The sequence below is a fragment of the Canis aureus genome, chromosome 27 (assembly GCF_053574225.1).
Source record: "Canis aureus isolate CA01 chromosome 27, VMU_Caureus_v.1.0, whole genome shotgun sequence".
Classification (NCBI taxonomy): Eukaryota; Metazoa; Chordata; class Mammalia; order Carnivora; family Canidae; genus Canis; species Canis aureus.
The window spans coordinates 9,021,731-9,038,587 of NC_135637.1; the positions used below are offsets into that span (position 1 = coordinate 9,021,731).

The 16,857-nt window shown below is 56.8% G+C and overlaps 1 protein-coding gene across 31 annotated transcripts in view; it reads left to right on the forward strand.

Moving 5' to 3' along the window:
• NCOR2 (nuclear receptor corepressor 2) overlaps positions 1–16,857 on the forward strand; it is a 212,469-nt gene that overhangs the window by 176,505 nt on the left and 19,107 nt on the right. For 13 of the 31 annotated variants that reach the window (XM_077875269.1, XM_077875268.1, XM_077875270.1 and 10 more), the window contains 10 exons: positions 1,797–1,917; positions 2,831–2,987; positions 7,293–7,457; positions 8,234–8,373; positions 9,093–9,195; positions 9,430–9,534; positions 9,849–9,952; positions 13,628–13,778; positions 16,124–16,342; positions 16,736–16,822. In XM_077875269.1, coding sequence (XP_077731395.1) covers positions 1,797–1,917; positions 2,831–2,987; positions 7,293–7,457; positions 8,234–8,373; positions 9,093–9,195; positions 9,430–9,534; positions 9,849–9,952; positions 13,628–13,778; positions 16,124–16,342; positions 16,736–16,822 — 1,352 coding nt within the window. The remainder of the gene's footprint in view (positions 1–1,796; positions 1,918–2,830; positions 2,988–7,292; positions 7,458–8,233; positions 8,374–9,092; positions 9,196–9,429; positions 9,535–9,848; positions 9,953–13,627; positions 13,779–16,123; positions 16,343–16,735; positions 16,823–16,857) is intronic. The other 18 variants (XM_077875279.1, XM_077875283.1, XM_077875297.1 and 15 more) reach the window with 6 other exon arrangements.

Genomic DNA, 16,857 nt, shown 5'->3' on the forward strand with positions numbered 1-16,857 from the left:
TGAGTGTTTAGTCCCATTAGGAAGCGTGGGCCTGGAGGCCCAAGTGGAGGGGAGTGGGGAGGAATGGCCGCTACAGGAAAGGCCCTGAAACCCTCAGAGCATGAGCAGGGTGTGGAAGGCTGGAGAGGTGAGGGCGGGAGGGAGAGTGAGCAAGTGGGGAGGACCATAGAGGCTGGCCGAGCATGGAAAAGTCAGGATGACCTTCCCCTGTGCCCGGCCCTGCCTGCACGCCTTGGGTAGCCCCAGCAGGCAGCACCATGTCTGTCTTTGCTCAGCCAAGCGTGTGGCAGATGCGGGTGGGAGGCAGGTACCCACAGGACAGCCTGTCATGGCCATGGCTCGGCAGCCCCACCACCATAGAGAGTGGAGGGCACCTAGGCCCCAAGTCAAGTGTCTGCCCTGCTCCATCCACAGGAAAGAGGCATGTTGTCCTCATCACGGGGGTATGGCACCAGCTGCTGGGTTGCAGAGTGGCTTGAGCCACGTCCTGGTTGTCACAGCTCTAACCTGGAAGGCAGTGGCTATGGCTTACAGTCTACACGTGGAATGACCCAGTATGATCGAAGCACACAACAGGGGTATGCCAACAGGACCTTCTGGCTTGGGGGACCCAGCCTTAGCTTGGCCCTCTGGGTGAATCCCAGCCCATGGCCGATGCCCTCATGCACCCTGTTTGGTCATCTGTGGCATCCTGCAGGCAGACACTGGATCCTGGGTCTCTGTGCTCCGCAAGCATAGCACCAGGTCTGTTGTGTGTTCAGCAAGTACAGATCGTAGGAGAGAGTCAAGAACTAGGCAGGAACCTGGCAGCCCCAGTGGGTGGTTGAGGGTCTGAGGCTGGGGCAGATTGAGCTCCTGCCTTGGAGACCTCATGCCAACTAGGGAGCCAGATGGGATTTGGAGCAAGTTGCTGTGCCCAATACTCTGGGATTTCCTAGAAATCCCTGAAGACATCCTGAAGGAAGTGACACCCGTGAACAGCTCAGGAGCCACCCTGCAGGGTAGGCTCTGCCCAGGTGCAGCCCTCAATGGGAGGGACCCTTCCCCTGGTATCTGCTTCGGCCCCACTGTGTGCCCTGTCCTGGTGCCCAGCTCTGCATGTCCACAGCAGATGGATGTGACCTCGTTTTGGGGAACCCAGTGCTCACAGGCCTGGTTCAGCTCATGGCCATATTTTTCGCTAATAGGTAGACAGTTTTATTGCTGACCAACCCTTCCACACAAAGCCTGCAGTCTACCTGCTTTAAGCTCTTATGTAAATGGTAAGATTCTAGTTAGTGGAGCATTCTGGCTAAGTGGGTAGGTTTCCCAATTTCTGTCCTCTGGTAAGTGGGATCCACTCAACTCCATGCCCTGGTGCCTGAGCCCCTCACACTCGGGTGATGAATAATCTCTCTGAATCTCTTAAGCTCACCAAACCTTAATCTAGTTGATTCTTTGGCTTTCCCGTAGCTTCCAAAGGGCTTTGCATGGTGCAGGCCCGAAGTCTGGGCTTCCCTGGGATTTTGCCTGCTGTGGGCTCTCTCAGAGGAGTGTTTGATCCTGGCCTGGGCCTTTGGGCTGCGGTTGGAACGGATCTCAGCTCCTCATGGAGCCAGCAGAGACCAGAGGAAGGAGGGAGGGAGGGAGGAGTCCCCTTCCCCCTGGTCCCCACCCAGAGTCCTGGTTGATATCCTCGGCCAGGTGACCCTGGACAATTGCCTCCCTTCTGGCAGTCCTTCCAGCCCGGTTGTATAGGGCTGGAGCCAGGAGAGGCCAGCTGTGAGCCTATGGGCTGACCCTTGTCTTTCCCTCAGGCTGCTGTCACCGCGGCCCAGCCTCCTCACCCCGACCAGTGACGCCAGGGCCAATGCCTCACCCCAGAAGCCTCTGGACCTGAAGCAGCTGAAGCAGCGGGCAGCTGCCATACCCCCAATTGTGAGTGCCCAGGCACCCCCCTCCCACACCTCAGGACTCCTGCCAAGGAAGGCCACAGCCTCTGTGCCCCCCGCCCTTCCCCTCTGGTTCAATAAGGCAGTATATCAGGGCAGGTGCACAGTTCCATGGGGGTGGAGGTGGGCAGCACCTGCAGCCTCCCTCTCAGCTCTTCCCAGCAGCCTCCTGTTTGCTGGCAAAATCCCCATGGAGATGAGGCAGGAACAGCTCCAGAGAGCTGGCAGTCGTGTAGGGTGGGGCCCTGGAGGAACCAGGGAACTTGTGGCCCACAGGGCTGCCTTCTACCCTTCCAGCAGGGTACCCCTGCTGGCCCTTGGAGCTGGAGTGGCCCTGCCCAACCCTGCCTCCCAAGGGTTCTCCAGAGCTCCCCCAGACCAGGGAAGGCAGGAGATCTCCTGGCTGTCACAGCACCGTGGGGAGAAGGGTGGGGTCCCACCCACCCATTCTGAACATGATGCCCTTTGAGGAGGCCTTCCAGAAGAATCTCCAGGCTACATGAGCAGCCCCTTGGAGGAGCCCTTTCCTCTCTGAGGAAGTGTTCCTGGGCTTCCCAAGTACAGCTGGGGGCTGCGGGCTGAGGGGCTCTCTGAGTGAGGGGCACAATGTGAGCTAGGCTATACTGGCAGCTCCCAGGGCTGGGTCAATCCTCATCTCTCTCAGACCCACAGGGTCCTAGAGCCTGGGCTCCCTACTAGGTAGCTGAGATGCGCGGCCACATCCTACACACTTTGTGCAAAGACCTACCTTTCTGTCTCCTAAGCCATGTGCTCTTGGCTACCTCACTGCCATCCATGGCTTTCAGGCTTCTCGTGTGCAGGGGGCCTGGAAGGCTATTCTCGATCTCTGTGCCTCATGGAAGGCCTGTTAAGATATTCACGTCTCCCACTTCTCTCAGCAGGTCACCAAAGTCCACGAGCCCCCCCGGGAGGATGCAGCTCCCCCTGCTCTGCCACCACCACAGCCCTTGCAGCCAGAGAACGACACCCCCCAGCAGCCCAGCAGCAGCCCTCGAGGCAAAAGCAGGAGCCCTGTGCCTCCTGCCGACAAGGAGGGTGAGTGTGTGCCCGTGGCCACGGCGGAGAGTAGGGGTATGACAGAGATGAGGGGTAAGGGGTGTCTATGCATCCACAGCAGCCATGGCAGTCTTGAAGCAGAGAATGGCAGGGCAGGCCAGCTGAAACAGGCAGGTGGAGGGGAAGAAGGCAGGACATGGGGGGAACCACAGTGAATCTGAGGACTCCTGCTCTTCCTAACGTAGGCACATACTGGCTTTAGCCAAGTCACCATGGGGCAGAACAGGCCTGCCTCTGTGCTTCCAGGGAAGCCAGAAATCCATGTTCTCACCTGAGATGTGGTTTTTTAATGTTGGCAACTTTAAAACATTTTCAAAAGCATTGTATATACACGTACATACGTCTGTGACTCAGGCTCTGATTCCATGTGATTCAGCCCACACATGAGCTTCTAGAATCATGCATAAGGCTCAGTGCCCAGCTGGCAGCAACTCTGGGGCCTGGGCAGGAAGCACTGCCCCCTCGAGGTCTCATCCTGACCTTATTCTAGGCCGAGGTCACTGGGTTCACTGGGGAGCCCGTGGGGTAATTCCCTGAGCAGCTGTGTTGTAGCAAGTGCCCAGGGCATGCTTTATTTTTGCCACGTGAAGCTCAAGGTCAGGAGACAGGTAAGCAGGGTTTCTTGTTCTCTGGATGTTCTGTCTCTGCCTCCCTTTCCCCACTGGACCCAAGAAGTTCCAGGCCTGTGTCCCCAAAGAGGCACCCTCCCAGAGCAGCCTGGCATGCCACATGTGCCGTGTGCATCATGGGTGTCGGGCGCTGGTCCTCCAGAGACTCCCCCACACTGGGCTAACCTAGGCTTCTACTAGCTGCTCTAGGGGTATAAGGGCAACAGGACCCCGGCCCCCTCCCTGAGCAGCACAGTGCCAGTGCCATCTGCGCACCCCCTTCTTGGGTAGAGCAGCTCTTCTCTATAAAGCCAGGCTGGCCCTTGGCCACAGGCCTCTTGAGGGGGGTGCTGCTTACCTGTGTGAGGACAAAGAGGAAGGCTGTCCCTGAAGGAAGATGGCTCCACGCTTCCCACAAGTGACACAGGCCTGCCAGATATTCCCTGTTTCATCAGCCTGCCCTCTTGCCTCCCTGTGGCCGCTTCCACCTGCTGCAGGAAGTCTCAGACGCCACCCACATGGGTGGCCATGCATCCTGGCCAGCACACAGACTGTCTTGTGGCCACTGGGCCAGGACATTTGTTGAACACCTGCGATGGCCAAGTCGTATGCTAAGCGGTGGGGGTTCAGGAGTGAGCAGGATGAAGTCTTTGATTCAGGGAGCTCTTTCTCTAATTGAGAGGGATATTAAGCCAGGATACATACAAAGGAAGCAAGATGACTTTAGATTTGTTCATGCAATTAAAATAGAACAAAGCAGGGTGAGGAGGGGTCTCTGTGGAGATAATGAGTCAGTCATGGGAAGATATAGGGGAAGGGCATTCCAGACAGTGGAAATAGCATGCGCAAAGGCCCTGGGGGTAGGGATAAGCTTGGTGTGTTTCGGGAGCTTCCAGAAGGTCGCTGTGGCTGTGGAAAGGGTAAGATGGAGAGTCAAGGAGGGAAATGGGGACCCATGATTGTGTAAAGCCTCGTAGGCCATAGTTTTTGTCTCAGGTGTGGGAGAAGCCTTGTCAGAGGAATTTTAATATATTTGTGTTATGGGGGATAATCTGATTTTTATTTTGGAAAGATCTCTCTCTCTCTCTCTCTCTCTCTCTCTGGTCATTGTTGAGGGTAAGGGCTACAGGGAGTCGTGGGCAGATGGAGGAGGCCACAGTGCTATTCCTGACCAGCTGTGGTGGCAGCCTGGACTGCAGGGGTGACCATGGAGGTAGGGAGGAAGGGGGAGCACTAGGAGTCTGTTTCAGAGGCAGAGCCTGTGGGGTCTGTGGATGGTCTCATGTGGGGATGAGGGCAGGGCGTGTGCCTTCTCTAAGGACCCTGCCAGCCCCCCATACTAGGACCAGGACACCTCGTGGTAGGGATGGGGTTTGCTGGGCAAGAGCGAAGTATGGCTCTGGAGGACATTCCAGGCTTGGGGCACCAGCCCAGGGGTTTGCTGTGTAATGATGCCTGGGGCCCAAACAGTTCTGGCCAGTGTCAGATGTGAGCAGGGCTAGGCAGCCCGTGGGTGGCTGGGCACCACTCAGGGCCAGCCAGGACCTGCTGGGACAGACCATAGGCCCTGTCCTGGGAGAAAGTGAGCTGCCACCAGTGGTTTCTGAGTCTAGCCAAGGGTTGTGCCTTTTCCTGGAATGGCTCCCCACAGTAGACAGTGCCCCTGGCATCAGGTGCTGTGTGCTTTTCTCATGTGGTCTGGGTTGCTGCTCAGTGCCTGTAGGCACATGTGTGAACTTGACACCCAGCACTACCTCTCTGGTCTCTCAGGAGCCTTCCCTGCTGCCTGGCTCTTGCATGGAGCAGCTCAGCCAAGCCAGTCGCTCAGCTCCCCTGGGGGCCAGCTGGAGGAACAGGTTGTCTCTCCAGGCTCTCGGCCTCCTGCCCAGCCTGGCCCAGCCGCAGATTTCCCTTCCAGCACTGGAGCCCACCCCCGCCCGGCACAGCCCAAGCTGAGCTGCAGAAAGCATCCGAGGTGCACATAGGATCGGGCAGCTGGACAGGCAAGGCCTGGGTGTTCACGGCAGGCCCTGTGGGGGCGCCTCTTTGAGGGGCTGTGGAATCCCTCCACTGACTTGTTCTCTGCACCTGTGACCCTCTCTTGTGGGCTGCTCATTTCACCAGGGCATAGGCCCGGGGGGCGGGGTGGGTGGTGGTGGTGGGGGGGGATGACGACTCAGTCTCTCTTAGGAGAGAGGGAAGATCTGGAGAATGCACGCCTCCACTGCCACCTGCTGTGCCCACAGCAGGCATCACTAATCGATGCTAACACTCTGCTGCCATACTTCGTTGGGCTTTCAGAACCTCCCTCTGTCATCTGGAGGTGGCCCAAGAGATGACACCTTCCTACTATTCCTGTCCCAGGAGTTAGAGAGTTCTGGTGTTTCCAAGTTATGTCTCCTGCCTGATTTCTCAGCCAGTTCTCAAGGGAGAGGTCCAGAGCTTGGGGCAGATTTCAGTAGAGTGGGAGGCGAGGGGCAGGGGGAAACGCCATGATGGTGGACCTGAGTCCCTGGCCTTCGGTCTACACGGTGTACCTAGGCCTGAGAATCTGGGGCCAGTGGTAGTTCATCTTCCTGTGGGCAGGGCATCTAGTGAAGGCTAAGATCACAGTCTATAGCCTGATTGCCTGGGCTCGAAGCTCCCTCCCTTGCCAGCTGTGGGCCTTTGACCAGGTGACCTCAACTCTCCTGGCCTTGGTTTTCCCATCTGTAAAATGGGGATGATGGTAGTTCTGTTTAGGGTGTAGTGAGGATAAACAAGTCGGTGCACACAAGCACTTGGAGAAGTTCTGGCCCATGGGAGGCTCTGGGAGGGTATTACCTTCCTGTCATGTTTTCTGCAGCTACACAGGCCAAGAAGTTGAGCATTCAAATCCTGACTTGGCCAGATGTTTGCTGGTGACCTTACAAAACTCCATTGATGTGTCTGTACCTATTTCTCTCTCTGTATGACAGATCTGGTAACAGTCTCTTTCTCACAAGCCTACTAATAAGCTAAGGAGGCTCCTTGGGTCCAGGCTGGTAGGATGCTTAGCACAGTGCCTGACACATAGTACATGTTCAACAAATAGGCTGCCATGGTGGTGGTAGTTCTCCAGAGTGGACCCCTGGCCACCCCTCCTGCCAGGGTGTACGTACCCTAGAAAGCCTTCATCATTGTGTACAGGCCAACCAGCTTTTTCTAGAGAGAGCTGGACAGTAAATATTTTAGACTTAATGGGCCAGACAGTCTGCTGCAACTGCTTAGCTCTGCCATAGACGATAAATAAATGGGCGGACACAACCATGCTCCAGAACAAGTGTCTGTACAAAAGCAGGCAGCAGGCCCTGTGCCACCGGTTGCCAGCCCCTGCTTTGGAGGTTTGTCCACGGCCCCTTGCTTGCCTGGCACACTGGAACTGAGAAGCTCCCGAGGATCTCAAAGGCTGCCAAGAACCCCAGCCCAGAGACACATTCCTGTGCCAGGCAGAATATCACAAGGGCTCAGGGCAGTGCCAGGCTGCAGACTTGGTGGGCTCCCAACATAGACCCCTACTACTCTTGGCCCAGACCCCATTCTCACCCCAGGCCAGTACTGTGGGCACAGAGGGCCTTGGTTGAGCAGGGGTGGCCAGGGCCGTTGGGTCCCTGAGGGCTGGCCAAGGATGGCTGACTGCCCTGCCTCGTCCTCTCAGCAGAGAAGCCTGTGTTCTTCCCGGCCTTTGCACCCGAGGGCCAGAAGCTGCCCACGGAGGCCCCATGCTGGACGTCAGGCCTGCCCTTCCCTGTGCCCCCTCGTGAGGTGATCAAGGCCTCCCCGCACACCCCTGACCCTTCGGCCTTCTCCTACGCCCCACCTGGTGAGTAGCTTGGCCCACGCGTGGGCTCTTCAGCTGCCATTCTGAGTCAGCCAGCACAGTGCCAACTATTTGCACTGGTTTTGAACTACATGTAAAAGGATCTTAGAGTGTGATGGGACCCAATGAGAGGGATGGTTTGGTCTATGAAAGAAAAGATCTGTTGAGATTTGAGAAATTTGCAGGACTAGGATTGAAGCCACTGGCAATAGGGAGCCATAGGAGGTGCTTGAGCTGGTGAGGGGTAGCCCAAGAGTGGGGGGGCTCTGTCTTCTACCAGTGATGTAGAGCTAAAGAATGGATACATGGAAAGAAAAGCCTGGGGAGACCACAAGCACCAGGTCAGATGAAACTGAAAGCTGAGTCAGAGATTAAGACTTTCTGGGAGCAGTGGAGAGCCATGGAAGGTTCACAGCAGCGGGGAGGATGTGAACCAGAAGACTTCAGAAAGATCCCTTTGGTTCCTGGGAAGGAAATGGGTAGTGGCTGGGGCAGGGCAGAGGTAGGGTAGTGGGTAAAGTGGGAACAGGGAGACCAATTAAAGGGTCTGGGCCAGAGGTGAGGGGCTTGGGCCAGGGACCAGGCTATTACAGGGTGGAGGGAGGCTTCTGAGTGTGGCATCTGAACCAAAGACACAGCAACTCATCAGGACAGAGATGGGAGGAGCAGCAGAGGGGCATGTGTGGACAGGAAGCTGCCTGGGCGGGGGAGGGGGGGTCTGTCTGGCAGGGGCATGACCGTTGCTGGGGCCCCATGATGGACACATGTGTGCCCTACAGGTCACCCACTGCCTCTGGGCCTCCACGACAGTGTCCGGCCCGTCCTGCCACGCCCACCCACCATCTCCAACCCGCCGCCCCTCATCTCCTCTACTAAGCACCCCAGCGTCCTTGAGAGGCAGATGAGTGCTATCTCCCAGGTGAGGCGGGAGGGTTAGCACCCCCACCCCCCAGGAGCATCTGTGTGGCCTGTTGCCCAGAGAATAGCCCCTTCCTCTTTTAGGGGTTCGGTCTTTCCATCTATAAAGTGGGGGCATTGGAAGCAATGATAGCCAGGAGGGAACTGGGCCCTCAAGGGGCCAGGGTCACCTCTCTGCCCAGCACTGCTGGAGTGTGAGCTGGCTGGAGCTTGCTCCTGGCACTTAGGACCTTGGGACTCTGGGGTAGTCAAGAGCATGGGCTGTACAGCCAGACTGTGTAGCCTTGGGCAAGTTACAGAATCTTTCTGTGCCTCGGTTTCCGCTCTGTGAAATTGAAGATTGAATGCACTAGACACATAGCATGTGGTGAGCCTGTCTGGGACTATCTGCCCCTTTGCCCCCCTGACCTATCCACCTGTGTGGTGAGGGATGGGGGCGAAGTATCCACTCTGTCCAAGACCACATGTATGCACCATTTCCTTTAAACCATACCAGGTCATGATGGCCACTTCACAGGTGAGGGGATCAAGGCTCAGGAGAGCCAGGGACTTGTCCATGATCACTCAGCTGAGCAGCTCCTCTGACCTGCATGTGATTCTGAGGTTCCCCTCCTCTTAGGCTCTTGTGGAAGGGGATGTCAGGGCACTCTGGCTGGGCTTGGGCATGTGGTAGAGGGACTGAGGGGGCCCCTGTGACCCCAGGACCTCTGCCCCTCACAGGGAATGTCAGTGCAGCTCCATGTCCCATACTCCGAGCACGCCAAGGCTCCTGTGGGCCCCATCACCATGGGGCTGCCCCTCGCCATGGACCCCAAGAAGCTGGGTAAGGATCTGGGCCCTCTACCTGGATGGCCCAGGCTTGGCTTTAGCTGTCCGTATTGGGGGCATGAGGGAAGGCAGCTTGGCCCCTGGGACTGTGGCCTGAACTTGAGGGGAGGGTGGCACTCCAAATCCCTGGCACTGCTGGACCTCAGCCCCTGGGTAGGATTAGGTGGGGGCCCTCCCTCCAAGTCTGTACCCTAGTGGTGTGTGGCTCACTGCTCTTGCCCATCCCCAGCGCCCTTCAGCGGAGTGAAGCAGGAGCAGCTGTCCCCACGGGGCCAGGCTGGGCCACCGGAGAGCCTGGGGGTACCCACAGCCCAGGAGACGTCTGTGCTGAGAGGTGAGGGCATGAGGGGTGGGCATGAGGCCTGGAGTCTGCCCTACATCCCCAGCAGCTGCCCCTCAGCTCTTTGGAGAAAGGTTGAGACAGGAACAGGATCTTTTATCCAGAATCTGCTGAACACTGTCCGTTCCCAGAGGATCCCAAAGCTTATCTTCATAATTGTTCACCCATTTAGGGGCATGGGGTCTTCTGCACTGAGACACCAAGGGGGTCTTGTGGGTCACCAGGAGCACGGTCAGGGTGGCTTTTAGGACTGGGACCTGGGAAGGGGCTGCAGACACCCTTTATGCCCTGTGTCTCTTGTCTTTTAGGGACGTCCCTGGGCTCGGTTCCAGGAGGAAGTATCACCAAGGGCATTCCCAGCACGCGGGTGCCTCCTGAGAGCCCCATCACGTACCGCGGCTCCATCACCCACGTAGGTGTCCTGGGCCACTGCTTGAGGGCTGGGGGAGGCCCAGCGGGCAGCATCTCCAGACGCAGCCCTGACCGCAGGCAGAGCAGTGGGCTAGCCCATCTCTTCCCTCTGGCATCACTTTGTGGCACCTGTCCTGATGGATGGGGTGATGTCCTGGGGATGGCAACTCATGGTCATTTCTCTTGTGTACTCGGAGCCAGCACTTGAAGTGCTGAACAAAACACAAAACTCACTACTCCCAAGGAGCTGGCAGGGTAGCAGAGGGCAGTAGACAGGGGGAAAACTGCACAGATGGCTTCAGGGTACCCAGGGCTTCAAATTTAGTAAAATACTGAGATTAAGAATGCTTGGGGCCAGCTCGGCCACACAGGTTAGTGGGGAGACTTGTGGAGGATGAGCCCCACAGGCATCTCAGGGAACAACATTCCCGGTTCGGGGAACGGCATATGGGAGTGTCTCTGGCTTGCACAAGGATCAGTGAGAGGCTGTGGTGTCTGGAGCATGAGCAGAGGCTCCTTGGGGTGTCGGGGTGTCAGTAGGCAGGTGCTCTGCACTTGGGCCACACTGTGGCCCATCGTGTGCTGTCATTATCCTCCCCTTTTGTGACTTAAGTCCCAGAAAACAAAGAGGTTTGTTCTTGTGCCAGCCTTGACCTTGTGGTGTTGGCAGCCTGAGGGCTAGAGGCAAGCGTTCTAGCCCTACTTACCTCTGCAGCAGGGAGTGCCTAAGGACATCTGCCCCGTCCCTGTCCCCGGGTTTGCAGAGGGAGCTGATTGGAAGGCCCTCTGGTGTTAGGGTTGGGGGGATCAGTTCTCCACTTGACAGAGGTCGGGGTGGGGGAGGGGTGTGGAGTGGGGCCTCCCCGTGCCCCTGGGATCATTTAACCCTCTCCTCCCTGGCTAGCGAGCAGGAAGTGGGGTCCTGAGCAGCCTGGGCTTTCTTTTCCTTTCCCTTCTACCCAGCTCCAGACAAGACACTTTACACTGGCACAGAGTCCATGCTATTGCAGCTCATTTTAGAGATAAGAAGAGCGAAGCTCAGAGATTAGACCCGAGGTCACATAGCTAGTAAGTAATGGACTCAGTTTTGTGCCAAATGCATCTGGCTCTCGAATGCCGTGTCAGAGGGCGAGGAGCTAAGACACAGATGTGTGCATGCCCAGAAGTACATGCTCAGACATACTTGCATACAGAGACAGGCACACACATGGATATAATGCAGGTGCACTCACATGTACAGGGCATATGGACAAACAGACACATGGGCTCACCAACACAAAGACACATGGACAGGAGCAGTCACGCACGCACAGCACACCCTGCCCCACCCACACGCACGTTTGTGGTGGAGCTTCAGGCCATAGGCTGGCCTGTAGTGAGGTGTGTTTGAGCCCAGTGGCCTCAGATCACACCACAGAGGAGAAAGCTGTAGATTTTGAAATAACAGGCTTTGGGAGGCTGTTTCCTCAGCTTCGCTGAGTGCAAAGAACAGGTACCTGGGGCAAAAGTCAGGCCAGGGTGTTCAGGTCTCAGCTGTGCTGCACACTTGCTGAAGCAGGGAGCAGTCTTCCTGCCTCGGTTTCCCCTCTAGTAAAAGTACTCCTCACTGTTTCTTTTCTTGTGGAGTTTCTTTTCTTGTGATTGAATGGTTGACATGTGCAGGCCCTAGACACCCGTCCACCCCAGGTTTCCAGGCAACTATTACCCACACCATCTCAGTCACTTGCACCCCTTCGATTGTCTTTGGCGCAGAGGGTGGCAGCTGCCCAAATGCATGAGAGTCAGACTTTCCCACAGCCTGGCCACCGGGTGGTGATGAAATCATGCCCGGACCACACACGTGTGCAGACAGACGCATACATCTGCAACCCCAGCGGGCACTGGCAGGCAGGGATCGCGATATCCCCCCGGAGGCTCCAGGAAGCCCCAGCACTGTGCTCCCCCAGTGTTACCCCCACCCTGGGAGTGATGCTCGCTGGGGCCCACCCTATGAGGCTGCAAGCTCTTGTCCCTGAAACAGGCCTCAGGCAAACAGTGTCCACACTCACACAAGTCTGTCCAGTGTATTGTCCCCAGGGGCAGGGTCTGCAGTCCTTCAGGTTTCTGTCCTCTGTTGGAGTAGGAGAGCACCTGTAAACAGTGTAGCCTGAGGACACGGACCACCTTCAGCCCCAGCAGGAGAGCCCCTCCCCATCATCCCCTGTGCTATTTGGTAAGCCACTACTCTCCGCAGTATGTACCCCATTCTGACAACACCCAGTGCTGGTATCAGCTGCTTCCAGAGGGGATGTCACTGCCGTGTCCTCCTATTTTGCCCCTGGACTGCCGCCCAGTGATCGCCTGTTTACACTACAGTGTGCACAGTCATTTCAGAGTGTGGCAGGGAGCCCGTGTGCATTTAGAGGCTCTTGCTGTTATCCTTGCAAATCAAGGTCTGCAGCAAAAGCCCAAGGGGTTGCTGGTTGTTGCCCTTCCCCCGCAGGGGGATGTTTCTCAGCAGAGGAGTTCCCACGGGGAGACTGGTTGGGCTTCCCTGGTCCAGGGTTTGGCACACAGTAGGACCCCACATCTGTGAAAAGGCCTGTGGAATCACAGACCTCTTGACTTGGGGGACAGCTTATCTGTGCCAAGTGCCTTTGAGAATTGCACATGCAGAGATTATTTCCATTCTGTAGATGTACAGATGTCCAGGCTCAGAGAGGCAGAGTGACTTGACAGAAGTCACACAGCAACTCCCTGGTAAAGCCACTGTTTGCCATCCAGCCATCTGACTCCACACTCTGTTCTGATCCCTGTGCTCATGTTCTTGAAAATTGCCTAAGGCAGGATGCTACTTCACATGGCTGCTTTCTCTCTGCTTGAATACCTCCCCTTGTGGGGAGCCCACACAAGGCAGTGGTTCTCCACTGAGGGTAGTTTTGCCTCCTGGGGGACATTAGGCAATGTCTAAGGACATCTTTGATGGTCACACTTTGGGAAGGGGGCAGATTGGGGTGCACAGTGCAGCTCTGACGTCCAGTGGGTGCAGGCCAGGGATGCTGCTAAACGTCCTGCGATGCCTAGAACAGCGCCCTACAACAAAGAATCAACTGGCCCCACATGGCATAGTGTCGAAGGGGAGAAACCCTGGTTTGGGGAAGTGGGGGTGCGTGGTGCACATTCACAGGCATAGCACGGGAGCCAAATTAGCAGGGGTGAGTAGTGAAACGTTAGGGCTCTGAGGACAGGCAGGAACCGACTCCAGAGCTGCACTGCCTGGGTTCCAGTTTTGCCCCTGGATGGAGTCACCTAACCATTAAGTGCCTCGTTTCCCCCTCTGAAACAGGCATAACAATAGCCTTAGGGTGATTGCCAGGATTAAATTAGTTAATATATATAAGGTGCTCCTAGTGGTTCCTGTGACACTGTGGGCACTCTGTAATTTGCGACATGCTGGTGTCCTGTGTGGTTGCGGTCCACTGGGCCTGGTCTCCCCCCCTCTGAAGCAGCACATGTATGAACACGTGCACTGGTAGAGCTGGCACGTGTGAACGTGTGTGTGTGTGTGTGTGTGTGTGTGTGTGTGTGTATGTGGAGGTACACGTGTATGTAAGCTGGTCACGCCCACGTCGTGCTTGGGGAGTGTTGGGGTCCCTGGGTGGAGCCTGCCGGGTGCTCACCCCCTCTGTGCCTCCAGGGCACTCCAGCTGATGTCCTGTATAAAGGCACCATCACCAGGATCATCGGTGAAGACAGCCCCAGTCGCCTGGACCGCAGCCGGGAGGACAGCCTGCCTAAGGGCCACGTCATCTACGAGGGCAAGAAGGGCCACGTCTTGTCCTACGAGGGTGAGTCCATCCTAGTGTTCCCAGCCTCAAGGAGCTGGCGGTGGCAGCCTGGGGGCCAGCAAGGCCTGTGCCTTCCTTCTTCCCATCCACAGGAGTCTTCAGTGCCCAGAAAGAATCTTTAGTTGGAGGGCTGATGGGGGCATGGGAGGACAGTTGGCCACACATCCACGTGGTATATTAGGCGGGGACACAGCAGATGAAGCCCCCCTCAGAGAGCTCAGGACACCCACATGTGACTCAAATAGGAAGTCACCTTGTGAACTCTATGAGTCACAGAAATCTGTTCCTACAGCATAGCTTGTCCCCAGGACCTCAAGCTCTGGTGTTTCTGGAGTTGGTCAAAAGAGGAGGGTCTAGAAAAACAACATCAGGGTAAAAGGCAGCCAGATGTGTTTGGAAACACAGATCTGGGGAGTTTGTGCCCCTCCCATCGGCCTAGGTGGTCAGGAACCAGGCATATTGTCTGGCGAAGCATGTTGTCACCATTTTATGGATCTACAGGGACAGCCAGTGGTCCTTCTGTGTGGCCACCCTTGTGGCCCCTTGAGAGACCAGATCCCCTTGGGATCAGGGGAGGAGGATGTTTGGCCCCTTGAGGTAGCTTCACAGGGGCCAGGGCTGGGTGACAGGCAGCATGAAGCATGAGAGAGAGGTGGTGACCTCTTTGTCCCTGCAGGCATGTAAGCCAGTGGCAGGTAAGGGTTGGCTTGCCTTTCACCTCCACTTGGTTATTTACAATTTAGGAGACAAACTTGTGGCCAGCTGTGCTAGAAGCATAGTGGCAGAACTGAGGCCCAGAGAGCGGAAGCCCGGCACTTCCTGCAAATGGTGTACTCTAGTTGGTAGCCTGTGGGTGGCTACCAAGGTGACGACCAGAGTGACCCTCCACTTCCCCCTGTCTCTCACCCCCCTCTCCTTTCCTGGGTTCAGGTTCCATAACCAAGGAGCCCTGCATGGAGGGAGTTAGGGGAGCACAGAGCCAGGATGTGGGTTTTCCAGCATCCCTGGACACCCAGGGCTGTGAAGTGACACATAACTAATGGGCAGGCACCCTCTCAGCAGCTGGCCCTAAATTGCTTCTCTTCTGGTGAGTGGGCATCGGCCTGTGCCCACTTGCCCCCTCAGTCCTGGTACCAGGTGGCCGAGGGACAGGCCAGCAGCTATATCTTGGGCACCAGCATCAGTACGTGGCTAAGGGGACCTGCAAGCCAAGGCAGACAGGCTGGGAGAGTGCCACCTCGGCTCCGGTCCCCACGCCCCTTCTGGAGCCCCTGTGTTTGTCTGGTTACCATCTAGGAAGTGCATTTGCACCAGGGCTTTTCATCTTTCCTAGGCTACCTGGAGCCAGGTGGCCCGGAGAGCACAGGCCGGGTGGAAGGCAGCAGGGGTGTGGAGCCCTGGCAGCCCAGACAGCGACTGTTGTCACCGTGTATGGATGTGAGCCCATCAGCTGAATTTCTCATCTCTCCATATATATTTTTTTTTTATTTTGATCTGAAGTCTTTGTTTAAACATCAACAATTAATTCTGAAAAAAAATTGAGAGCAGCGGCCCAGTCTGTCTATAGGCCACCAATGTGTAACCTGTGGAGTGGATCCCATAAAGTAACAGGAGGGAGAGGACCTGTTCTCTTTGAGGGGCAAGACTGAAGTTCTGGGAAGCTTACTTCTGATGCCCTGGACTCTGCTGCTCTGGGGAGGAGAGGCCCCTGGACGAGCCCTAGCCTGCTGGGCAAAGCCAGGCCCTCCTCTGCTCAGGGTGTCCCTCCCAGCTTTCAGACCCTCAGCCAGTCTGGGGGACTAGGGGTCCAGCCAGAGGTCTCTGGCCCCAGAGGGTTCATCCTGGCTTAGCAAGGCCACATATGCTGTGGGCAGCCCCCCACCCCCACCAGATGTACACTATCCTCATGTGGACTTGTTATAACACTCATGCGTGTGTGTGCTCATATATGCACATGGACACAGGCATGTGGGTATATTTGCGCTTTGTTCTCAGCGGCTCAGCATGTGTGCACATGTTCACACACGTGCACACTCACACACTCCCACATGCAAATGCTAATGCATAAGTGGTCATGCATATCCCGTATGTTCATACTCTGCTGCTGGATCTCTGCTCACATACACATGTGCACTCATGTTCCTGTCACAAGTCAGCACCCCTGTGAGGCTGTTTGAATAGAGGCTTATATGGCTGCCGGTGGTCAGAGGCACACCCATGAACAGTGGGTTGGGGTTCAGGGAACAGGAAGCCTTTCTATCTGTTAAATCCCTTGGACTTGAGAGAGACTGCTGGGTGGGGCCCTGTCGTCAGGCCTCAGCACTGCCATTGACCTCTGTCCCCAGGCCCCAGTTGGTTTGCTGGTCTTGGGCCCTGTGCACCAGACCTGCATCCCCTCGCCATGAGCACGGTCTGGTTTCCAGGTGGCATGTCGGTGTCCCAGTGCTCCAAGGAGGATGGCAGGAGCAGCTCAGGGCCTCCCCACGAGACCGCTGCCCCCAAGCGCACCTACGACATGATGGAGGGCCGTGTCAGCAGGGCCATCTCCTCAGCCAGCATTGAAGGTGGGTGCCCTGCCTGGCTCCCTACTCCAGCTGAACAATGCCAGGGGGCCCAGGACCTGCCCTGTGGGGCTTCCCAGCTCATTGGGTCATAGCAGCAAAGAGAATTTGTCTGTCAGTGCCCCCTGGATGGGTGTGGTGGGACAGTTTGCCTGATTTTCTAGAGAGCTAAACTGAGGCTGGGTTTTGCTGAGGCTCCCCCATTTGGAGCAGGGCCCCGGAGATGGGACACTGCTTGCTGGATCCAGTGCTGCCACTGCTGCCAGCATCATGGGGACTGCTGTCAATGGATGGAGGAACCCGTGCCGGGAAGGGTGGTTCTGACCGCAGCCCCTGTCTCTGCCCAAGGCTGGCTGAGGGACCTGTGTGACCATGATGCTCTTATCCCTCCCCCAGGTCTCATGGGCCGTGCCATCCCGCCTGAGCGACACAGCCCCCACCATCTCAAAGAGCAGCACCATATCCGAGGCTCCATCACACAAGGTGCCCCCCCACACACACTGCCCTCACAGTGGCTG